We start from the raw sequence: 26530 nt of genomic DNA, 5'->3' as shown, positions 1-26530 counted from the left end.
AAGTTTTTTGTTTATTAGTGTAATGTATAATAGTATATTTTTTGCAATTTATCATAACCCACATAAAATAATTCTTTCAAGCAGCCCCTCCCCCCCCCCCCCAAAAAAAGAAGAAAAAAGGTAGCACTTATTATTTCCAACAGGTGGCACAAAACTCCATCAAGTATACAAGTATGAACATAAACTGAACTTCTATTCAATAACAAAACTTAAGGAGTCACAATGAGAGATGATTTCAAAAGAGACTAGAACATTTTTATATATTTAAATACACTCTACAGTAAATATGTACAAAATCATTTAAATATTTTTATGATTGTCAATTTAACATGTAACAATTTCCTTCAACGGCCACTTCTTGCAATGTTCATAATATCTAAAGCTTTAGTTGGCAAAAATAATGTAATATCTTTGATGGGGGCTTTTCTTAGCAAATACTGTCTGATATAGGTGATTGATTGCTGATTGATTCTGATTATTAATTGGTATATCATGTAATTAATAAAAAATCATTAATTGACATTTTTTACTCTACAACAAGACATTGAGGTTTATACATTAAATAAGTCAGAACATTTTATTTGTACTATTTCAGTATCTATAGGGCGATAAACTAAATTAAATACAAATCGTTATACTGAAGTCACAGCTCTTCTCAAAACAGAAGGGTTCTGAAAACATAAGGCTGTGTCGGCCTCATCCGTCTCATGCTGGTAGTTTGAGTACTGGATCTGTGCAACCTATTGAAACGTGGACATCGTTAATAATAAAAAAAAAACATTTAAAATGTTAATTTAGTGTGTAATCCATTGGCTCACCTGATGTGACTGCTTTCTACAAGCTTTAATTTCTGTATCAGCATATGACACAAAATGGATTAATGTGTAGATTCTGAAACAAAAGTACATAATACACCATTACTAAAAATGTTCAGTCTTTAGACTGTTTTACATATATAATGTACTGTATAATCTCCACTTTAAGATTTAGTGAAATTTTAAAACTAAAAGGTCTGACAATTTTCGCCATCAGATTTGGTTCTTGTTTACCTGTGGTATAGCATTGCAACAAATTGCAAAATCAGCAATAATGCGAAGCTCAGTAGAAACATCAGTGCAATTGGATCAAGGGAAAACACTTCGTTTGCATCATAAGTCCCATTGGGATAGATTTTTGGGATCTTTATGGAGATTGAGTCACCAATTGCCTGAAGGAAGAAAGTTGCCACTAGCCAAAGTGCATTGCAGAAGAAAAAGGCAAATGTGACCTGTATGAAAGAGAAAAGCAAAACAGTATGGAGACAAAACTTTACTGTTGTAAGGCATACAGACGAAATCACATACAGTGGGTACGGAAAGTATTCAGACCCCCTTAAATTTTTCACTCTTTGTTATATTGCAGCCATTTGCTAAAATCATTTAAGTTCATTTTTTTCCTCATTAATGTACACACAGCACCCCATATTGACAGAAAAACACAGAATTGTTGACATTTTTTGCAGATTTATTAAAAAAGAAAAACTGAAATATCACATGGTCCTAAGTATTCAGACCCTTTGCTCAGTATTTAGTAGAAGCACCCTTTTGATCTAATACAGCCATGAGTCTTTTTGGGAAAGATGCAACACGTTTTTTACACCTGGATTTGGGGATCCTCTGCCATTCCTCCTTGCAGATCCTCTCCAGTTCTGTCAGGTTGGATGGTAAACGTTGGTGGACAGCCATTTTTAGGTCTCTCCAGAGATGCTCAATTGGGTTTAAGTCAGAGCTCTGGCTGGGCCATTCAAGAACAGTCACAGAGTTGTTGTGAAGCCACTCCTTCGTTATTTTAGCTGTGTGCTTAGGGTCATTGTCTTGTTGGAAGGTAAACCTTCGGCCCAGTCTGAAGTCCTGAGCACTCTGGAGAAGGTTTTTCTGTACTTGGCCGCATTCATCTTTCCCTCGATTGCAACCATTCGTCCTGTCCCTGCAGCTGAAAAACACCCCCACAGCATGATGCTGCCACCACCATGCTTCACTGTTGGGACTGTACTGGACAGGTGATGAGCAGTGCCTGGTTTTCTCCACACATACCGCTTAGAATTAAGGCCAAAAAGTTCTATCTTGGTCTCATCAGACCAGAGAATCTTATTTCTCACCATCTTGGCAAACTCCATGTGGGCTTTCATGTGTCTTGCACTGAGGAGAGGCTTCCGTCGGGCCACTCTGCCATAAAGCCCCGACTGGTGGAGGGCTGCAGTGATGGTTGACTTTCTACAACTTTCTCCCATCTCCCGACTGCATCTCTGGAGCTCAGCCACAGTGATCTTTGGGTTCTTCATACCTCTCTCACCAAGGCTCTTCTCCCCCAATACGGACGGCCAGCTCTAGGAAGGGTTCTGGTTGTCCCAAACGTCTTCCATTTAAGGATTATGGAGGCCACTGTGCTCTTAAGAACCTTAAGTGCAGCAGAATTTTTTTGTAACCTTGGCCAAATCTGTGCCTTGCCACAATTCTGTCTCTGAGCTCTTCAGGCAGTTCCTTTGACCTCATGATTCTCATTTGCTCTGACATGCACTGTGAGCTGTAAGGTCTTATATAGACAGGTGTGTGGCTTTCCTAATCAAGTCCAATCAGTATAATCAAACACAGCTGGACTCAAATGAAGGTGTAGAACCATCTCAAGGATGATCAGAAGAAATGGACAGCACCTGAGTTAAATATATGAGTGTCACAGCAAATGGTATAAATACTTAGGACCATGTGATTTTTCAGGTTTTTTTTTTAATAAATCTGCAAAAATGTCAACAATTCTGTGTTTTTCTGTCAATATGGGGTGCGGTGTGTACATTAATGAGGAAAAAAATGAACTTAAATGATTTTAGCAAATGGATGCAATATAACAAAGAGTGAAAAATTTAAGGGGGTCTGAATACTTTCCGTACCCACTGTACAAAGTCATTTTTGCATCTTGACAAGCTTATGAGTCTTACTTTATTTCGAAGTTCTCTCAGATCATTAGCAATTTTTTCCTGTTCTTCTTTATTCTCTTTAAGAGGTTCAAGATATTTTTTCAGCAATTCTCTCCAGAAATCGATTTCATCCTGCATGTGGTGAAACGGTAAATTTAAATTATGTATATGCAACTCACATATCTGCAGCAACCAAGGGCACAATTAACATGGCCTAAAAACAACAACCAACCAACCAACCAACCAAACAAACAAACAAACAAAAAAATGTTTCTCCACTGAAAGCTATTCAAATATAGCTGTCACGATCACCGTCTGCCCCTGTCTAGTTCCGGACTCCATTTCCCATCATTCCCCTCGCCAGTCACATGCTCACTCTACACCAATCACCTGTCGCCACATACAGCCATGCACACACTCCTCACTAATCACCACACCCAGCTGCAGCTTGTTACCTGGACTATAAAGGACTTCCACTCACACCACCTCACCGCGAAGTCTTGTTTTCCCTGTGAGGCAATTCCGAGCGATTATACCCTGTCTGATTGTCTGTTACCGTACCTCTTGTCTTTCGTTTATGATCCTGTGCCGCCTGTCCTGACCATTGCTTTGTATACTGTTCTGTGATTGATATCTGCCAGCCCTGACCCTCTGCTTGTTCCTGACTACGATTCTGCCTGTCCCTTGCTGTTCCTGTTTGCTCCTGTTTGACCCTGCCTGTACGACCACTCTTATATTTAATAAAGCTTGCATATGGATCTTACCATGAATCCCGAATCGTTACAATAGCCTTGTATTATAGCAGAATACATTTTTTTTTGCAAAATAATATAATATAATATAATATAATATAATATAATATAATATAATATAATATAATATAATATAATATAATATAATATAATTCTTCCAATTTGTCTTACCATTGGAAGTGCAGATTCATGCAAGGGAAAGTCGTAAGATTTCATCTGCAAATGTTCAATCCAAGCTTTTGGAATTAAAAATATAATAGTTTTAATGGTAGTCTAATTCAATAAGTCAATATCCTAATATTCTAGCTGTTAAGTATGGAAGTCATACTTACTTTGATGAGGATGGAGTGGGAGCTCGTGTGCCCTACATTGTGAAAATACACTATTAGTAGTAATAGTAGTATTAAAAACATCCATTGTAATCTCAAAGTAATTCATTGATCATTTTATTTTTTCATATCTATATATATAGTTAAACATTTTTTTTTTTTTTTTTTACCTTTGTGTTTCCAAAGGAATATGTGTCTTTTCAGTTTTTGCTATGGTTTCTGCTGGTAGTATCTCCTGGCTCGAATCTTCTTCAGATTCCAAGCATTGGCATTTGCAACATATGGCATTCATGACCTTCTTTTTGATGGTATCGACCGCAGTACTCTTAGCCTGGCTGCCGGTTTCACGAGTGCCCCATGTGACATTGTTCATGTTGACTATAGAGTAAATGGCTAAGAGTAAATAACCGCTGGGAATGCAGAGGAAATATAACAATCCATAGATGACCAGTGAGAACTCCTGAGGGTGTAAACCTGCCGTGATGATGTACAACACCACCATGCCGATGAGAAACAGACCACTAGGGGTCAGAAAAGTTTTTTGCTTCACTAAATCACCTATGAGAGTTGAGATGAAGAAAGAAAGTATTAGGCCTACAGATAGAAATGCATTCGTTACCCATCAAGACATTGAGCTACTTTACATGTTTGCTCTTTTGACATGAATATTTAGTGACCTCATGAATTCAAAATTAGAGTTTTGTAGCTTTTAGTCGCTCTTTTAGCAGACATGCATTTAAAATGTGCAGTCTGAAAATACTGATGGACTAAAACATACACTACCAAAGGTTTTTGAAAGAAGTCTCTTATGCTGACCAAGGCTACATTTATTTGATCAAAAATACAGTAAAAATGGTAATATTCTGGAATATTATTACAATTTAAAAGGACTGTATTCTATTTTAATATATTTTAAAATATAATTTATTCTTGTGATGGCAAAGCTGAATTTTCAGCAGCCATTATTCCAGTCTAATTTGTTTATGTGCAAATTTTGTGCTTTAAGAAACATTTATCATTATATTCAATTATATCAATATTTATATCAATATTTTTGCCATGATACATTTTTCAGGATTCTTTGATGAACACCATTTATTTGAAATAGAATTATTTTGTAACAATGTGTAAAATTATTAACTGTAATTGTTTATTAGTTTAATGCATCCTTGTGGAATAAAAATATGCATTTATTTAACAAAAAATCGTATTGACCTTTTGATTGGTAGTGTATGTCAACACTGAAAAGAATGGGTTCTTTAAAGAACAGCAACAAAAAAAAGTTCTAAATTGTGTTTTAAACATGAAAAAGACACTTACCTATGATGGAGAGAATTGTTCCCGCCATGAGAAATGCATAGAGCACACTCATAATTGCTGCAATTTTAATCTGCATATCAGATTTCAGTTTGAAGCATAAGATGAAATAGACAGTAGGTGGCACTATGGCCAAAGCAAGAGCTGTATTTTCATTCACTTCAAAAATGAACACAAAGCTTCCTGCAAGAAAATGAAAGCACTTTAATAGAATAACTGGACAAATGTTATTGGAGAAACATTGCTAAAACATCATAATGACTCTAATGCGCTTTAATTATTGACTATTTTTCTATGGAAAACCTTACCTGATATCATTAGACAGATAGTGGCAGGGCCCAAGATGGAAGCTACCATGCTGATAATCTGGTACAAGATGTATAGTTTTGAGATAGAGCTGTTCTTCTGAGAGGTCAGTCCTCCTGAGCCCAAGAGATCGATGGTGTTGGCCATGGTAGAAGGTCCCCAGCGTCTGCGCTGGTTGTAGAACTCTTTAAAGTCCTGTGGCGCATTGGTGTAGGCATCAGATGCTGCGTTATACTCAACCCTCCACCCCTGCTGCAGCAGCAGAGTGCACAACCAGCGGTCCTCACCTGACATTACACCAAAAGGAGGGTGAATTAATTTAGTCTAGGCTGAATTGATATTATTTGTCATGTGGCTAGTTTCAAGACATTACCTTGATCATACTGGACGTAGTGGCTGGCTTCAGTTGCTTTAGTTGTGTACCTCTTCATGACGTTGTCGTCCATGAGTGCGGCTCCTCTGAAAAGACTGAAACATCCAGGGCTGCACAGTACACAGCCGAACACGTGCTCCGCAGTCTTTTGCAGCCAGTGGCCTACTGCGTATTCAAACTTCTGATACCACACCATGGGCCCTTCAAACATGTCAGTTTATAGCCTTCATAAGCTACAAGTGCATTTTTCTTTAGACTAGATGAATGGATCTCAAAGGCATCAAGCAGCGAAATGGTTAAATATTGTACCATATTTAATGTTTTCCATAGTTTTCAAAGATGAGTGCATGTCTATACTAGAATTTTATCTAATTTGACTAGTTCTACCAAAGGACAGATACATTTTCTGCACAGTGTAATTGGATAAATGTTTTTTGATGTAAACAACAAAAATATACAAAACATTTAACTGTAATTTTATCTGTCAAATAATAAAAATTAAAAAAAAAAATTAAAAATTGGTTTTTGCATGTGCAGAATAGGAGCAGACGTCACGGTTACGTCACTGCAGAAAAACGGCACGAGATTCTAGTATGGCGTTCCGACGAGGGTCAATAATATAACTTTGCAACATGCACTCGTCTCACTGAACGTGTCACGGACGTCTTAATTTTTTGCTATTAAATCCATTCATTTTAAGACGCAGACGAGGCGTAGACGTCGCGCAGACGTCACGTAAATCACGTGTGGCAGTGAAGTGTCGAGTCAGACTATGGAACGCGATCGGGGCCAAATGTCTTTAAACGAAACGCGTGACTTTTGACCGTGTCAACACGCACTGTTTGTTCGCGTTAACGCGGCAATTTTTTACGTGTTTCTTTTTGACGTGTCAACACGCACATTCTGGTCGTGTTAAGGCGTCTTTTGTCGTCGCGTTACTTTAGTACATGTAAAGACGCACAGTTTTATCATGTTAAGACGACAAATTTGAACGTGTTTCTTAACGCGCACATTCTGTACATGTCGAAGTGTAATATATATATATATATATATTTTTTAAAAAGCAGACTTACCTTTATATGTAGCCTAGGCTACATACATATTAATATAAAATATTAATTAATTGCTTAACTGACTACTGTGCTAGCGTAAAGTAGCCTTATGTTACAATGTATATTAAGTAGGCTAAATTCTCAATATTATACAATTATTATAATTTATCTATATGGGTTATTGTTTGTTTTTTAAAGTTAGGCTATATATAATTTCTAAGTGTATGAAGGCTAATTTACACAGCACATATTTATAACTGAACACACACACAGTGAACAAAGTGAACTTTATTCACTTTCACATAGCCTAATAATGTTTTTATAATTTGGTGTTTAGTTGGTTGTATAGTTTATTTATACTGTTCTGTCTCTGTTTAGTTTCCAGGAACATCATATTGGCTGCTGCAGGCTGATGAGTTCTATAATAAAATTACTTCATTATATTTAAAATATGTTTTGATATTCATTTTTTTTTTGTATTATTAATATTGTATTTACCCATAAACATGTCTTTAGGAATCCATAAGTTATAGAGACAAGAATAACTTTGTGAAACCTTTGGGGGCAGTTTCCCAGACAGGGTTTAAATTAAGACAGGAGTAGGCCTTAATCTGCTTAATCATGTTTTTAAAAATAAAATGGCTTTCTGAAACACAGATTAAGTACAGATTACTAACAAACAGAAACTGAAACTGATGTGTGAATTTTTTTTATTTATTTTTTGCATTAAAATAATTGTCTTTTGGTTTTTTTTTTTACGGCAGTCTTTTTTGCTGCTATTTATGCTTCTCTGTCCCATGCAATTTTAAGATTTTCTTGGTTCATTCCATATAGGCGACCTCTGTCACAGTTTGTTTTACAGTTTTTTCAAATTGCTTAGACACTAAAAGTGTGACTTGAGGCTCACTCACTGAAACCATTCACTCATGTATAGAATCTTAAGACCAAGTCTGCAAAACTACAAGCACATTATATGCTTTACACACAGTTTGCAATTGAAAAACAACCTTTTTGCAAAACTCTAAACACAGTTCTCTACATTAGATATGTCATTCAAAACTAACAAAACCTTTTTTTGTCGGGGGTGGTGCATTGTCATTTACTGATGACCTATACAGCCAATGATCATGTGTGAAAACACTTATACATAAATTGATAACTTAGAAATCAAAACTCAGGTTTGAGAAAGAAAGAATATGCATACAAGCTACAATATATATTGTTTCATAGTAGCTTCAGTAACAAATTCAAAACAAATTCTGCTGCCAAGCGGCTCTAACATGCCAATATAGTGTCAAAATGCATGACTTCAAAGCAGCATTAAACCATGTTTCACAGTTGGGAAGAGCTTTCGATATTGGTTTTGGTATTGCAGTGCCCCTTTTCCATAACAAAAATGCTTAGCAATAATTGGTCCGTGTACTTTTGCGTCCATTCCTTTTTCGTTTTTTAACCACGTCAAGAAAAACAAAAAACGAACGGTTGTTTTATTTTTACATGCTATGGTGAATTCCAAAATTGAAATTAAAACCGAATACACAAAATTCAATAAATAGGCTATTGACTTCTTTTCTTTTTCGTTTATTAAGTTTTGCATCTTTATAAACCAAAATTAAAAAAGGACCAATGAAAGTCGAAAAAATGTCAATTTACAAGTTTTCTTTTGTAAAATTGTTGTTTCCCCCACACTTTCGAGAGCCATGTCTCTGAAACATGATAATACTTGACTTTTCCACCCCATTCTCACTCACGAGGGGTCCGATACTGCCGCATGTCCAAGAGAATAAACTGACCCTAAACCTATAGGCTATGTCCCGCTTCATCCAGTGATAGTGATATTGAAGGAGCAAATTCACTACATCTTATAAGCAGTCCACTATTAACACGATAACACGTTAAGCCTTTTCCTTGAAAATAAAACAGTTATGAAGAAAACACTTAATACATTAAGACACTGATATTAATTGACCAATAAAGATATAAGCAGGCCAGGCCGAATATGAAGACAACGCGCTTTCAACGCTTAACATAAAAATATTGTCCTTCCACCGTTGTCTTAGCCTTAGATGCTGCTGTTGATGACAAGAACATGTGCGAGAAAATAGTTTCTGGATGTTGTTTTAGGATTAAGCCACATAAAGCATTAATGTCCAGCGACGCGGCCGTAACGCATTGCTTTCAATGAGAATTGAGAAATATTTCATGTCAAACTCTACTGATGCAAAGGGCATGGGAATTTTGTCTTCACAAAAATCACATATTGGGGTATAATTTTGTCATCATAACATAATATATGATGGTATATTTTCAATTTGAACAGCATAGCATAGCTAAAGTGACTCCTAATTTCTCAATATAAAACAATATAAAACACCTAACAGAGCTAGACGAAAAAGTCACAGTAATAGATGTCGTTTTGGCCGTTAGCCTATAAAACAGAGTAAAAAGCAAAATGACGGGATTGACACCACAACTCTATAATGTTAGAGCGCTAAGAGGCTATAATGTTTAGAAATGTAATGTTTAGGTTAAAACATAAATGTAAAAATAATATTAATAGTAATTTAGCGAATTAAAATTAATTAATGTCATTTAGGCTGGCTGTTGAAGCGAGTCGACGCCAAAGGAAAAGGCACTAGAGGGCGCTGTAGCGTCTGTGTGGATGATGCAAAACCGTAAATTAAATTTAGCTTTTTTACATATTAAAAAACAAGTTGTTTATCATTCATATAATTTTTAACAAAATCATAATCTTGCATAAGGAAAATTAGCTTGTATCTGTTAATTCTATTAATCAGTGTTACTATAAAAAACAAATAAACCGCATTTTCCATATTTCATTTCTGGTTTAAAAAGGGAAAAACGAATGGACGCAAAAGTACACGGACCAATAATTTAGTCTTTTTTGTCATGGAATTTCACTAGGCCTATTTTAATATTTAACCTTTAAACATTTCCTGTTTCCCCTACAAAACTCCTATATAAATGAATTATATTTAAAAAATATACATATCATTATATGCATGCAGTTTATTTAGGCCTACCTAAATTGCTGCTGGATCCATAATAGTAAATAAACATATTTGTCATATAATTTCACTTAAATTGACTTTTGTATCGGAGAAAGAATGCAGGACAACTTAAAAGGGCATGACAAATCATGACATAAGGCTGACATCACACACAAAACGTACCAATGTTCCCTCGATGTTTGTATACGTGCATACCAGCATACCATTACGACATCCTTCATGAATAAACATGACATCTGATGTTTGTATACGTATATACCAACCAGGCCATACGTACCATCGCGTCACATATGCAAATATAGTCTCAAATACAACAATTTCATTGGCTTCTGTGTGTGTTGTCGCGTTGACGCGGACAAATAGTGCGTGTTGACACGGTCAAAAGTCACGCGTTTCGTTTAAAGACATTTGGCCCCGATCGCGTTCCATAGGCGAACGCCGCGAGCGAGCGAACTTGCGCGAGAGAGACCGAGTGTGCGCGCGAGCGAGCGAACTTGCGCGAGAGAGACCGAGTGTGCGCGCGAGCGAGCGAACTTGCGCGAGAGGGACCGAGTGTGCGCGCGAGCGAGCGAACTTGCGCGAGAGAGACAGAGTGTGCGAGCGAGCGAACTTGCGCGAGAGAGACCGAGTGTGCGCGCAAGCGAGCGAACTTGCGCGAGAGGGACCGAGTGTGCGCGCGAGAGAGACCGAGTATGCGCGCGAGCGAGCAAACTTGCGCGAGAGAGACCGAGTGTGTCCGAGAGCGAGCGAACTTGCGCGAGAGAAACCGAGTGAGCGCGCGAGAGAGACCGAGCACACACATTTAATGTGTACAATAATTGTACAAAATATTTGTGTACAATATATATATATATATATATTTTTTTTCAGGATTCTTTGATGAATAGAGCGTTCAAAGTTCAAAAGAACAGTGTTTATTTGAAATATTATTTTTTGTAACATTAGAAATGTCTATGCTGTGACTTTTGATCGTTTTAATGCATCCTTGCTGAATAAAAGTATTATTTTCTTTAATGTCTTAAAAAAATCTTGAACTTTTTATTAATCAAGGAATCCTGAAAGAAAGCTACACAACTGTTCTCAACATTGATAATAATCATAAATGTTTCTTGAGCAGCAAATCAGCATATTAGAATGATTTCTGAAGGATCATGTGACACTGAAGACTGGAGTAATGATGCTGAAAATTCAGCTTTGATCACAGGAATGCATTACTTTGTAAAAATATACAAAAAATAGAAAACAGTTATTTTAATTTATTTATTGTAATAATATTTCACAATATTATTGTTTTTACTGTATTTTTAATTAATGTAGCCTTGTGAGCAGACGAAACTTATTTTAAAAATTAAAAATCTTGCTGATCCTGAACTTTTGAATGGTAGTTTATATTGGGATCAGTAAATATATATAAAAATGTACATGTATCAGTATATATACCTGCAAATGTACATGACTCTGATCTTTAACAAAAAAGCTCTTCCTGTCTGCACTCAATTCATTACATAGCTGGCATGTTCATGTGCGAAGTAGAAAGTGTATCAAACAATATCAGAGCCCTGGTTAGAAGGACTAGTTTACAGGTAAGAATGTTACTTATTGTTTTGTTTTTGTATATTAATCACAAGTGGGACCCATTTTCTTGCGTTGTATGCAAGAAAATGCAATTTCCTCCAGATTTAAAATATATATATATATATGCATTTGATAAGAGAAGTCATGTACATGAATGGGATCAGGGTAAGTAAATAATGAGTCTTTATTTTTAAAACTATACTGCTTTATATGTTAATCAGTATGATAACAGTTTTAAAAGGAAAATAAAAAACAATGTTAAAGAAAAAAAAATGTAAATTGCACAGTCCAATGAGAAGAACTAGTGTGTCAATAAACCTAATTAAAAAAAAAAAAAAAAAAAAAGGCTAAGACACTACAGCAACTTTGAATAGATCTGATCACGCTGAGAAGGTCTGAGAAGAAAACATTAAGAAAATGTTAGTGAATAAAGCACATGCACATAAAGCAAAAATGTTTTAAATGAAAATGAACTGTTTAGTAGATTGAGACTAATAAAGTAAATACATGAGGGTGTATGTTTGTTACAGTATTGAAAACAAGACAAAATATAATCTTAACAGAATCTTTTCTTTATCTGCATGTAAACAGAAGTTGAGAGGAGTGAATAATTAAGTAATTGAGTGTGTGTCTGGAAGCTATGCTGTATGCTACACACAGCAAAACCTCCAGTGTTAAATGAACACTGTTAGTGTTTAATTAATATTGCCAGTGGATCCAACCGGATTATATAAACACTGGCAGTGTTAATTTAACACTGGATGTTTTGCTGTGCAGGTAACATGCATATGTAAATTTGCACATCTCACAAAGTCTACAAATGTACATGACTCTGATATTACTAAATCAGAAACAGCCTACAATGTAAATGTAAATAATCTCTCTCTCTCTCTCGCAGGTTCGCTCGCTCTCGGACACTCTCGGTCTCTCTCGCGCACTCACTCGGTTTCTCTCGCGCAAGTTCGCTCGCTCTCGGACACACTCGGTCTCTCTCGCACAAGTTCGCTCGCTCGCGCGCACACTCGGTCTCTCTCGCGCGCACACTCGGTCTCTCTCGCGCAAGTTCGCTCGCTCGCGGCGTTAGCCTCGCTTTTGTCCAGTATGGCGCCTCATACTCACACGGTTTCTCAGGCGAGAAGAGGGGCGACGAAAGTGTCACGCTTCTTATCACACGTCATTGGTCACGGCTTCTGCTCACGGCAAGGTACGCGACGATCGACACGACTGATTGCTTAGTTAGCATCGTAAATAGAGAAACGACACCTCATACACGCGTCTGTGATGCGACGTACCCCTTCTCACACGTAAAAAGTACACGACTGTTTCCTTTGGTTGGTAATCAATGGCACGAATCCGCCCCCATATTGGTCACGGCTTCTGCTCACGGCAAGGTCGCGACGATCGACACGACTGATTGCTTAGTTAGCATCGTAAATAGAGAAACGACACCTCATACACGGCTTCTGCTCACGGCAAGGTATGCGACGATCGACGCGACTGATTGCTTAGTTAGCATCGTAAATAGAGAAACGACACCTCATATGCATGTTGCAACTTCATATTAATGAGCTCGTCGGAACCCCATATTCTAGGAGTGAGTGTTCACCAGAGCCGCTGGTGTTCACTAAAGACGCCACGGAATAAAAGAATAAAAACAGGTGATTTATAGTTCATATTTCACAAAACTGACTTTTCTTTTTCCTAGCAATTGCTAGAAACTGTAGGGCTAATACATTATGCCCCCTATGAATTGCGTAAGTGAATGTTATGTAGATATATAGTTTACGTCAAATTCATGTAGGGTAACGTTAATCGCTGCAGGTTTCATCAGTCCAGTCTGTCCGTTGCAACCTAGACGTCTGCCCAAGTACAGGTCTCTGCGGAACAAAAGAGTGGCGTCTCCCAATTTTGGGGTGTTTTCTAACTGGGAGAGGTGTTTTTAACGATCCAACCAAAAAGGTACGGAAGCCGGCATAGGCGTTTTTTTTTTTTTTTTAAGTACGGAGGCCTGAAAGGCAACTCATTATTATTATTTTTTTCTTGTTTTCTCATTATCATAACTACTTTTTTAATGTTTAGATCACGAGAAACAACTTATGTCGAGATAATGAGAAATAAATAAATAAAATATTGCTGCATGCTTGACTTCCGAGTGCCTGCCTAGATATGGAATAGAGTGCCCCAGGGATGACGCGTTTTTGTAGGCCAACCCGGAAGTCAGCGTCGCACGGGTTCCCTCGACTGAAAGCCTATTAATTTTTCCCATAGACTTTCGGAAAATCGCAGAAAATAAGCTCTGTGTTTAACAAAGGGTTATGACACTTACACGTTTTGTCTATCAAGATAATCTTTACAAGTTAACACAACATTTATAGATTTTGAAGCCTAAATAAAGTCGTCAGATATAAAAGGCTAAAAGTAGGCTATAAACGAACTACAGCACACCATGGTCGCGGATCAACGTCGTCACCTCACCACCAAGCGTCCTCAAACTTTATTTAGAAAACAACTCCATTTAAAAACATGCTCGCTGATTATGATCTGCGCTGTGTATGAATACTTATCCACTTTATCATGAGAAATGCTGTCCAAATGTCCCGTTTTTAATGATGACGTCTAAAGTCCCCGCCAAAGGAAGTAGTCCCTTTTAGCAATTTGTTAGCAACCGCCGATTTGAAGACACAGTAAAAGTTTAAAAAATCACAAGTGGGTTATAACTGGTGTGTTTTATGTCATAGATCAAAACGTGAAAGTATTTAGAGGCTTTGTTAACCACAGATCTTATTTCAGGCGATTTACCAAAAACCCATTCAAAAAACCCATAGACTTTACGGCGTTGGAACCGGAAGTCCTGAAATGCTAACTCGCTTCCGGGTTTTGCCTACAGCGCATTGCATTCTGGGACATTAGGTCACGGACAGTACAGTAGAGACTGGGAAATAGTGGAGGAAGATGTTAAAATTTATATTATACAGTTAAAACATATTAGAATGGTGAACGCTGGCTGTGGTATGAACTATATGCATATACTGACCAGCGTGGAAAACGAAAGTGAAATGGAGCGCCATTTTGTCCCATTTTCGGGACATTCTAAAAAGCTCATCATACTAATAGCCCAGAATTTGAACGCAACGCGTTTAATTTCACGTTAAACGTTTTCTTCCCATAGAAACTGTATGTAACAGTTACAGCAAAGCAGATAAGAATATGAACAGAACCCGTCTTATTACACGTAGTCACTGTCCATTAAGCGTTTTCTTTATGGGAGGAAAATGCGTATGTTAAATGTGTTGCGTTCATATTCTGGGCTTATCTGCTTTTCTGTAGTAAACACCAAACTAATAAAGCATTAGCATTAGTAAATTAAGCCACGTTAAGCTTTTTCACGTTAAGCATGTTATAATGTCCCTCATTTTCTGCCTTCCGGCTTAGAAACACAATGGTGAAAGTGAAACTCAAAATAATTTTGACCAAAATTTGGCTTTGTCATTTGTATTTATTACAGATTAATAACTTCTGATCTGTCTGAATAACGTGCTCACGCCATGAATAATGTACGAAAACGCGTTTAGAAATGTCATTTGTGATATAGCCAGGGGTGGCCGTGGCCACCCTTGGCCTAAGCTTGGCCACCCCGCTCACAACCGCTGTTTCAGAATCATTTTTTTTGTTGACAAGAATTGCGTTTATTTAAACGCAGAACCGTCTCTTTAAGATCACAAAAAAGCGGGAGACTTTTCAGACGCGCACTCCAACTTCGCCTCAGCGCCAGGCTCAAGTCAAACGCGCGCGGAAATGATACAGGTGCCGAATGAGCTTCAGCAGAACAGCAGTGAACGGCGAACATTATATATAGCTTACGTAAATGTTTCTCAACTGGTGGGTTGCAAGACGCGCAGTTTTCAATCACGCGCAAATACGGCGCGCTGTATATTAGCCTACTCTTAATAAATAAAGCGTAAAAGAAACTACGAGCATGCAAAGTCGTAGTTCTGTCGTCTGTTAAGTTATGAAATGACAAAAAAAGCGATTAAAGCTGCATTAAAACTGTGCATGCATGTATGTAGGCCTATTTGAGATTTATGCGTCACATGTCTCTGGACTAAAATATTCTGCTATGTCAGATCACAATATAGGCCTAAGGCACAAACTGATATGTAATTTTTTTAATGCATACATAAATGTAAGAACTGTGCATTTGTATTAGAAGATGCTAATTTTGCAATGATTTATAAAGTACAAACAAAAGTTATAACATTTAAATGCTTAAAATAATTAATTTTACATTCTGGCATTTATGTGCTGTTGACTTCTGCATCAGCAAATGGGAATTCAAAAGAGAACACTTTTTTTTTCTTTGTATGAGATTAATTTAGGTATGATAGAACTGTTGCAATTATTTATTTTGACTATATAGAAAGTTTAAAATTTAGTGTTTTTTGGTTAATTTTTGAAACAGAATAATCTTTGAACTACATGTAGTTATCTGCATGTCTCATCCATAGATATGCAACAATGGAGAACAAGTTATTGGGGGTTTTGAGAACTAGAACAAGCTGACTGGACAAGTTGAAATTTAGCTATAGTGTGAGCCACTTTACTAATATGCCTGCAAGTGAGGAACGCAAAAAAATAAAAAATAAATAAAATAAAAAGGTCACATTCACTCATCTCAATTAATTAAGTACAAATGAACTGTATTAGTTGTGTTATACGCACAGTTCAGTACTTTATTGTCAGACTCATTTTTATGTTGAAATAATGAAGATTTCTGTGCCACACCAGACTGGTTGCTGGCCCCTGCCTGGCCACCCATATGAAAAAATCCTGGCTCCGCCACTGGATATAGCTCGTTGCGATCAACGCCTCTGATTCATTGTTCAGCTTGTCTCGGTAAGAAATCATGTATTTATTCCATTTAGGTCCAGTAAAACTTACTTGGTGTAGCGATTCCACAATATAATTAATTTCAGAGCTGCATTACAGATGGTCATGCTGTTATGTTATCCCTTATGCTTTAACATGAAGAAATCAGGGCGATTGATGATATGCTGGCTGAGATCAAACTATATTGTGTTTATTATTTTATCTGGCAGATATATCGGTGCCACTTAGTTATTAAAAACTGAAATAGAGAAATCTCATTTGTCCTGTGTGTGGTCCGATAGAAGGCGCCAGTATGATTTCTATGCGTGTGTATATCGTGTCCTGGCCACACGACTGAGCGATCGAATGAACACAAGAGATTCAAATAGTCCATTTATTTTCAGTAAGTACAAGCAGCTCTTTAAAAAAATAACGTAAATAAAGTCGTTTTTTCATGGTGATTTGTAATTATTGTCATTGTACGCTCCTGAGCGTGACATAAAACATGGCGGCGACTACCCAGAATGCAACACACAGTGACGTAGTTTGCTTATAGCTCGAGAAGGCGAAATATATGATTTATATGATTGATGACACTTGTTCATCTTGTTAAATGTCATATTCTTTATAACCCTACAATAATAACAAAACCAAAATTAACTTTAAATGGTCTTGATTTGATTGATAAAAAATGTAAGAATAAACATATTTATACTATATTCCAAAAACAAAATAAAATGATACCTAGAGGAAAGTTCTTTTGGAACTCTATTCTTGATAATATTAATTGGAAGGTTGCTTGGTTAATCCCCTTTAAATATTGTATCAATAACAAAACTAAAGAAATTCATTTTAAAATTTTGCATACCATCTACCCTGTTAAATCAATAATTTCGAGATACTCTGATATTGATGATTTATGCTCCTTTTGCAAAAATGAGAAAGAAGTGTTAACACATTTGTTCTTTGATTGTAAAGTTACCCAAAATTTTTGGAAGGAAATGGCAGATTTTATATTTAATCTAGTAAAGGATAAATACTGTTTTTCTTTAAAGGATATTATTGTATACTATGAAAACAATGTTAACAAAGGTCTTGAATACATTGTTAACTTACTAATATTGCTGGCAAAATTTTATATACATAAACAAAAATGCTTAAATTCATCCCCAATATTTAAGGTATTTTTAGTTGAATTTGATTACTTTATGTCTTCTCTGAAATTGTTAAAAAACAAAAAGTCATTAACATGTTTAAAATATTATGATTTAATTTTCGGATCCCCTGTTACTAATTAATATCACACTTTGTACTACACTGTTTTATGCTATGCTCTGTTTGTAAATTGTTCTATTTTCATAAAAAAAAAAAAAAAAAAAAAAAAAGAAATATATGATTTATGCAAGTTTTAAGACTTTTTAGGCTTTTTTTGTGTGCATAAACTACGATTATAATGACACAGAATGTAATTTTGTCACAATATGGCTATTTAGTCTATTTTACATAGGCTACACGTTTCGTCATTTGTCTGAACTTAGCCAATCGGCGTCATTTGAGGTTGGACATGGGTAGCACAGGTGAAAAAAATACTATAGTATTTTACTATAATACTATAGGCTGTAGTATATTTTAGTTTTTACTACAGTAAACTGCGTGTATTGTAGTATAATATACCCTATAGTTTAAAGAAAACTTAGTACAGTATTGGGTAACGTATTTGTTATCGCTAGAAGTGAGTGGAAGTAGAGTGCTTGACCTGGAGCTTTTTACAACAGTCTAGCAAGCATATTCACGCACAAGAAACGATAAACTACTGATAGTTTACAACAATACACTTACAATCATATACAAGACATATCTCTTGTTGTTTTTCCAGAAATCTCCCACTCGATTTAAGCAAATCAGGTAAAGAGGTTGAAAAACACCTATTCCCGTGTGACAACACCCCAAAATTGTCAAACGACGGTATTCTGTGAAAATGAAGATCATCTTTTTCTGATATCCAAAGGCACAATAAGACCACCAGGTAGGCTCCACCCACAAAACACGTCATCGCTGTTTGAATTTTTTTTTTATTACATTTTTTTAATTTATTTATTTTATTATTTTTTTAAATTCTCTTTAAATTATTATTTTTTATAATTTCATTTATTTTTTATTAGTTTTATCTGGTTAATTATTCTTCACACTTCCTCTGCCTCATACTTTGAAAACCATTCTAGAAGATTATACTATCATTCAAAATTTGGGGTCAAGATAGATTTTTAAAATCTTTTTGATAGATGTCTCTTATGCTCACCAAGGTTGCATTTATTTGATCAAAAATACAGTGACAGTAATATTAGAATTTTGTGGCTTAGTCAATGTCTATTATCTTAATATAGTCCATATAGTAGTGTACTCCTTAAAGTTTTTGGTAGATGTTAAATAATCGTATTACAAATAAACTAAAATAAATGTTTTTTATTTATTATTTTAATATATTTTGTAATTGTAGTTTATGTGACAGCAAAGCTGAATTTTCAGCATCATTACTCCAGTCTTCAGTGTCACATGATCATAGACTGTAAAGCACATGATCCTTCAGAAATCATTCTAATATGCTGATTTGATGCTCAAGAAATATTTCTTATTATTATTAGTACTGAAAACAGTTGTGCTGCTTAATAAATAAATGTAACTGTGATACATTTTTTTTTTAAGGATTCTTTTAAAAATAACAGCTTTTACTTCAAATAGAAATCTTTTGTAACATTATAAATGTCTTTGCTGTCACTTTTGATCAAATTAATGTGCCCGTGCTAATTAATTTCTTTTAAAAAATAAAACCTTACTGACCCAAAACTTTTGAGCGGTAGATTATATCTGTACTTTAGACATTTAGATACAATTAAAAAAAGAAATGCATTTTTTAAAGAAAGTAATCAATTATGGTTTATACTTAAAGGGATAGTTCACCCAAAAATGAAAATGTGATGTTTATCTGCTTACCCCCAGGGCATCCAAGATGTAGAGGACTTTTTTTCTTCAGTCGAACGCAAATTATGATTTTTAACTGCAACCGCTGCCGTCTGTCAGTCAAATAATAGCAGTGATTGGGAACTTGAACAATAAGAGTCGAAAAAACTTCCATAGACAAATGCAAATTAAACCCTGCAGCTCGTGATGACACATTGATGTCCTAAGACACGAAACGATCGGTTTGTGCGAGAAACCGAACAGTATTTATATCATTTTTTACCTCTAATACACCACTATGTCCAACTGCGTTCAGCTTCCGGTTAGTGAGGTCTGATCGCGCTCTGACAACGGAAGTGATGTCTCGCGCTCATTGAAGTATATGGGCGAGACATCACTTCCGTCATCACAACGCGTTTTTTGACCTCACTAACAGGAAGCTGAACGAAGTTGGACATAGTGGTGTATTAGAGGTAAAAATTATATAAATAATGTTCAGTTTCTCGCACAAACCGATCGTTTCGTGTCTTAGGACATTAATGTGTCGTCACGAGCCGCAGGTTTAATTTTGGTTTTGTCTAAGCAAGTTTTATTTACTGTTATAGTTGAAGTTCCCAATCACTGCTATTATTTGACTGACAGATGGCAGCGGTTGCAGTTAAAAATCTTTGCGTTCGACTGAAGAAAAAAAGTCACCTACATCTTGGATGCACTGGGGGTAAGCAGATAAACATCACATTTTCATTTTTGGGTGAACTATCCCTTTAATATATATCCAACCTGTGCCTGTTGGATGAATCCTGCCACAAGCAGCCCCAACCTCTGGGTAGAGTTTCAGTCTGTCAATTAATAGCATGACTGCAGACGGCTGGAAATCAGTATCCCCATCCAGGGTCAAGATATACATGTTCTCCTTGTCTCTCTAAGAGTATTAAAAACTTTAAGAGTCTGGCTGACATTGTATTATTCTGTAGAAATACTAGTAGTGAAGTTTAAAGTGAAGCTTCTAACCTTCAGTCTCTCCTTAAGTGATTCCAGTTCTTCTCCTGCTTCAAACTTTTTAAAGTACTTTTTGTTAAGTCTCCAGCCAAGAATGTAATACAAGTACATTATCTGCAAACACAGATTATTAGAGAAGTTCTGGATTCAAAACATCTAACTACATCTTTATTTAAGGACTCTCACCTGAGACCATCTTTTTTTGTGACGGATAAGTTGCTTGTCTTTGAGGTGAACCATCATCACATTGCCTTTAGGGAGGGTATATTCCAGCCGACCTCCATAGGGGGTGTTTATGATCTTCTGCCATGGTAGTGGTGGCATCTGCTTGAATATACATGGATCCTCTTCACTGAAAATGCTAATGCATGTGAAATATTAGTTTTTGCACATAAATTCTCAGTACACATAAACAGATAAATCTAAGGAGGATTCTTACGTGTAAACTTCTTTAATTACATCCACAAGAATTTCAGCGTATTCATTTGCATGCCGCTGCCTTCCATTATCAACATCCTTGAAAGCGTCATCAAAATAAATATGGAATTCAAACGCGACATCGCTGTGTTTGTCAGTCTTGGGCCTGTATTTATCGAGCCTGGTAGTAAAAGAAATAGTATTGCAATTACAGTTCAATAGAGATTTTATTAGCTGAGTAAGTGTAGTTAATGTTTACCTGAACATAGAGATGATTATCTTCATCATTTCATCATAGGTCTCATGCCACATCGTTGCACACAGAAACACTCTGATGGTTTCTTTTGCGCTGAGGAGGATATATTAAGAAATCCAATGGAAAATTTAAATTGCTTAGAGGTTGCTCTCAGATATGTGTCATTTAATTGTTAACCTCATATGTAAAATCAAAAACAAGTGAATCAATTGACACACAGTACGAGTATAAATTTGAGCGCAATTTGAGATGCTGAAACTATTTTAAAACTATAAAGGGGATACATGTGAGATTACAGTCTTTTTGTAAGACATGACACCTGAGAAAAAGGATATTTAAGCAAAATCTCCATTTGTTCTCCTTTTAATCTCACTGATGTCTTTACATTATAGTGTTAATTCACCCAAAAATAAATTTTTGTCATTAAGTACTCACCCTCATGTCATCCCAAACCCGTAAGACCTTCAGTTGTCTTTGGAACACAAAATAAGATATTTTTGATAAAATCTGAGGGTATCTGATCCACACATAGGCAGCAACGACATAGCACCTTTTGAGGTCCAGAAAGGTACTAAAGTCATCGTTAAAACCGTCAACGCATCTACAGTGGTTCAACCTTAATATTATGAAGTGACAAGAATACTTTTGTACTTTTGTGTCGTCGTTTCATAATATAAAGGTTGAACCACTGTAGATGCGTCAGTGGTTTTAATGATGGCTTTAGTACCTTTCTGGACCTCAAAAGGTGCAATGTCGTTGCTGCCTATATGTGGATCAGATACCCTCGGATTTCATCAAAAATAACTTACTTTGTGTTCCAAAGAAAAACAAAGGTCTTACGGGCTTGGGATGACGTAAGAGTGAGTAATTAATGACAGAAATTTCATTTTTGGGTGAACTAACACTTTAAACAGATCTCATATGTGATTTTTTCTGGGAACACATTTACTATGTAAAATGCTTTGATTTAAAAAACGGTAATAAAAAATCTGGCTGATATCAGTAAGACAATAAATATTCATGTTAGAGCTGATAACCAATAAATAGATAATATTATTTTTTCTCAATATATTAAAAATAAACCACTAAAATAAAATAAATCATTTTAAATCATCACAACATAATAATGTAAAGTATTAACAGTGTCATTAAATAATTAGTGTTTTTATAGATTGATGTGTCAGATGAGGAAGGTAATATAAATGTAAAAAAAAAAGAGAATGCACCATAAAATATTCAATATAGATACAGATCATTTTAAAATATCTAATATTGGCTGATATATTACCAATATATTCAACAATACTTAGAATAGAAACACTTACCACTGTTTCTCCTTGATTCTCTTTCTGATTTCAAAACGGGTGTTCAGCAACATGGACTGTTCCAGAAACACTCCTTCATACATGCGTCTCACAAACAGATCTTGGGTTCTTTCTATTCGATGGATCTTCAGGAACCAGATGTAAAATGTACTGAGCATGAGTCCCAACCACCAGCTAAAAGCAGAGCAGATCAAACACGCCAGTCCTCCAGTCTCCATGTTCCTGGCATGCAGAGTTTTCATAGCATCTGTCAACATCAACTGCAACAATTTGTCACTGGATATCGCCTGAATGTTTGTTTGATTAGACTCTGGGGGTTTGAATGCAAATGAAATAAAAAACACTGGCACAACTGTGATCGAGGCCAGGTATATGGGCAAGGCGAAGCAGCGGTGCAGGGCGTGCATCTTGCAAGCCACAACTACAAACCAGTGGCACAGGGCAGAGGATGCGATCTGAATCGCCACCAATGAAATAACTACTGTTTCAAAGACGAGTTTGACCGATTTCCAGTCCTGACCTGACAGAGGAACGTAAGCTCCAGCCACAGCTGAAGTAATCAGGATTCTCACCAAACTGGAGATGATGCACACTACATTACGGGACTGAGCGATGTCTTTGGAAATGTCCTCTAGAGATGAAACGGAGAAGAGCGTGCTGTAGTTTTCCCACCAGTTCACAGAAACACAGATGGTCCCCACGATGGCAAGGCCAATTGATACTTTTATCTTAGGAGAACTTTCGAATACCAGATAACCGACGGAAAAAAGCACATAACCTAGGACGATGAAGAAAATGGAGCAAACGGGGAGCATTATAAGCCTCTTCCTCTCTTTGGCGAGGCACTCAGCGACTACCTGGAACACTGCTGACAGGATGCTAACACTGTTTAGGATCGTCACATTAGTGATAATGTCGAAGTGTGGCATGGCTACTATTGTTAGAATTGCAGCTCCCAGTGCTACCAGGAACTCAACACACAGGACCTAGAGCAAAAGGTCAAATCAAAGTCAGAAAGGTTACAGCCATAACAATCAGTTTCTCTGCTACTATACATCTGTTGATCAAAAATTCTGTCTGCTTACCCATAAAACAGTTTTTTTAGAGGGCATGGCTGCACTCTTGAAAATGAACTTCCATGTGCTTTTGAGCAGAAGCAGAACACTCGGCCCGACCAGAACGAAGCCAATGCCAAGTAGGGCTGTGGGCTTTTTTTCGGAACTTATAATCTCAGTTTGATTGTTCCCAAATGTTATCAATAAGATAAAAGATGTCTGTAAATACAAAAAAAAGTTTCAGTCTAAGCAAGCCTTTTGTGTAATATTCAATAGATAAGTTAAATGTTATCATATCATCCAAAAATGATTAGCCAATGATTAAGAAAGAAGCTCACTTTACTGAGTAGTGCAAGCACAAAGACAAGTATGCCAACAATGGCACACGAAAACCATTTCAAACACTGCACTCGTTTCTTTGATATCTGCTCTTCTTGAATGATTGGCACTTCTCTGCATGCATCCCAAGATCGCCTGTTTTGGAAGAAAAAAAGGGAATAGTTTCATGGAAAACTGAAAGTTCACTTGAATGAGCAATTTAAAAAGATATACAATGATAACTATAATTGTGGTATTTATCATGCTAGAGAGACTGTAGAAAAATTATTTGATTTTTTTTATACACAATATATTAAAAATATAAACAAGTATAATGTGAAAATAAGCATTTAGCTGCATTATTAAGTGTTTGTGGAAATCTAAATTTTAATTATTTAATAAAAGTTTGATAAATTAAAGAAATGATTACCTGAATTCATGTCTCTGCTGCTTTTCCATAGTGATGTTTGCAGAGCAGCAGATCAAACCTTTGCTTAATCATCTGTAAAACAGAGCAGAGCTTTATAACCAGATGGGAGGGAGCACTACGCTATTATTCAACACGGTTTCTATGCTGTTGCTTCTATGTTTATCTTACAAAGAAATCATCTACCTGTCCAAATTCAGTTTAATTTTCCACTCCCTTTGATGACGAAAAGAGGTTTCTCAAATATTTTAAGTGACTACCGGATGGGGATGGTAAACTTGGTATAAAACGGGCTAAATTATGAAAGACGGCAGTATTGATTAGCTCTGACTTTACCAGTTGTGCTGTCTAGAGAAATTAATAAAATGCACATAGCCCACTATTTATTACTTCTATAGACATACATCTTGCAAATTCTATCATGCCAGCCATTGACTATGACTACTCTGTTGAGCAGTTTAAATGATTAGTTACACAGAAAAATGTGTTAAAATGACCGGCTTGGGGAGTATTCACTTAAATACTTACTCTCGCAACATTGCTCAAAAGTTGCCCTGTCTATCATTACTTCAATGCTGACAATTGCACATTTAATGTGTGAATCAAACAAAAGCCAAAGAGAAAATTACTCACTATTCTTGAATGAATAGCTTTAGCTTAAATAAGCATTAATCTAGCTATAATTGTATTACTTACCTGAACAGTAGGTAGACCTTCATGGAGTTAAAGCACTTTATTTCATTTACCTTTGTTTTATTGTATATTTATTGTATTTATTTGACCATTTGTTTGTACTTTGTTTCTTTGTTCTTGTTCTTATTGTATCTTATGTTTATAAAACACAAAAAAATACCTGCATGCTACATTTACAAATAGATGTTTTAAATTCATTTTGTTCAAACATTGCTTTTTCTATTGCTATAGAAATTACTTTACATTTCAGAATATAATGTTAATTATGTTTTTATTTGTTTTCTTTTTTTTTTAAATATAACAACAAAAAAAAAAACCAGTAAGAATACCTTTAGGGATGGACTGGGACCAAAAAACAAAAATAACACTGTTAATGCCACTGCCGCCGACACCACCACCACTTTCATCAGCCACGGGAGCTAGTGAAGGTCCTGCTACTGCCGAAAAACATTTGTGTCAATTTGACACATTTGGCAGCGTCTGCCTGAAGAGCCTGTTTTTTCTCTTACGCAGCTTCTCTGCACCTTCTTTGTAGGGGAAAGTGGGGTGAGTTGTGCCAGTTGTGCCTGGTGCGGGTGAAGTTGTGCCTTTGGGAAGAATACGTTAGGGTAAATTGTGCCATTTATTCATTTAAGGTTTATTTAGATATTGTCACCCTATTAAACTGTTGGAATGAGTCATATTTTGTAATTTTTGGGAAAACACAAACTTAAATACACAAAATATGATATTTGTGAATCATTTCAGGCAAAAAGGCTTTGGCAATAGATGCCTGTTGACATACATAGAACGCTGTTTGTCAATTATGTAACATAAGAATACACCGCGTTCCAAATTATTATGCAAGTGACATATCAGTAAGATTTCAGTAGAATAATCATTCAGATTTTAGTTTTTCTAAGAAAATGTTTATTTATCCATGTCTTTTTAGATAACTGGTATCAATCTCAGACAAAATAATTTGCCAGGTCTATGGAAACACTACTTAGAGGTTGTTCCACATTATTAAGCAAGTCACAGTTCTCATGGAAGAAAGATCTTTCTGAAGATGAAAGATGATACCTGTCTGTGCTCAACACTGGCTTTTTTTTTATAGCTGCCCTTTTAATCCAATTATTTATTTATTTTTGACAAGAATTTTCATTAATAAGCCTTGACTGAGTTCTGTGCTCTAAATAACACACAAATCTTATGATAATTTGATAATCTCCATTCAGTTTTCACACAATATTAGTTGTTTTCATGCCTTTTGCACAACATTGCACTATTTCATGCTTTTCATCTTCAGTAAGATCTTTCTTCCTCCCCATATTGCATGAGAACTGTAGCCTGGTAATACCAGACTGTTGGGGATAAACAGTTTAGGACCCTTGAAACCAGATATGTTGAATAAAGACCCGGAGTCAAAGTTTAAAAAAAATAATAAATTGAAGAAAAATTTAATGAAGAATAGCTTGCAGTTTCATCAGCAGAAGCCAGCTTCAAGTCTCACAAGGAGTTCGTAGGCCGCTCTGCATACATTCACATTTC

The 26530-nt window shown here is 36.0% G+C and overlaps 1 protein-coding gene across 1 annotated transcript; it reads right to left on the bottom strand.

Annotated features, from left to right (window-relative positions):
* Positions 1 to 129: 129 nt before the first annotated feature.
* LOC137022785 (chitin synthase chs-1-like) lies at positions 130 to 25401 on the bottom strand. The gene is made up of 20 exons (XM_067389235.1): positions 25330 to 25401; positions 24311 to 24382; positions 23901 to 24036; positions 23593 to 23781; positions 22508 to 23493; positions 21186 to 21275; positions 20949 to 21107; positions 20696 to 20870; positions 20522 to 20623; positions 20291 to 20432; positions 6028 to 6228; positions 5657 to 5941; positions 5352 to 5531; positions 4202 to 4589; positions 4035 to 4066; positions 3874 to 3938; positions 2972 to 3082; positions 1050 to 1267; positions 819 to 891; positions 130 to 740 (listed from the first exon to the last, which is right to left on the bottom strand). Exons 2-20 carry the CDS (start codon positions 24337 to 24339, stop codon positions 633 to 635), a joined length of 3669 nt encoding a protein of 1222 aa, XP_067245336.1. The 5' UTR covers positions 24340 to 24382; positions 25330 to 25401; the 3' UTR covers positions 130 to 632.
* Between the last annotated feature and the right edge of the window lie 1129 nt (positions 25402 to 26530).

This window comes from Chanodichthys erythropterus, chromosome 7 (assembly GCF_024489055.1).
Source record: "Chanodichthys erythropterus isolate Z2021 chromosome 7, ASM2448905v1, whole genome shotgun sequence".
NCBI classification, from domain to species: domain Eukaryota; kingdom Metazoa; phylum Chordata; class Actinopteri; order Cypriniformes; family Xenocyprididae; genus Chanodichthys; species Chanodichthys erythropterus.
The sequence above is the reverse complement of the archived record's forward strand: the minus strand, read 5'-3'. Positions and strand labels throughout refer to the sequence as shown.

What these genes read in the sequence shown, in the direction of transcription:
- LOC137022785 (XM_067389235.1), bottom strand. Translation starts at nt 24,339, where the DNA reads ATGGAAAAGCAGCAGAGACATGAATTCAG. An exon ending in ATAATCATCTCTATGTTCAG is followed by an intron (nt 21,108 to 21,185) that starts GTAAACATTAAC and finishes TTTTACTACCAG; the next exon opens with GCTCGATAAATACAGGCCCA. An exon ending in ATTCCTTTGGAAACACAAAG is followed by an intron (nt 4,067 to 4,201) that starts GTAAAAAAAAAA and finishes TTCACAATGTAG; the next exon opens with GGCACACGAGCTCCCACTCC.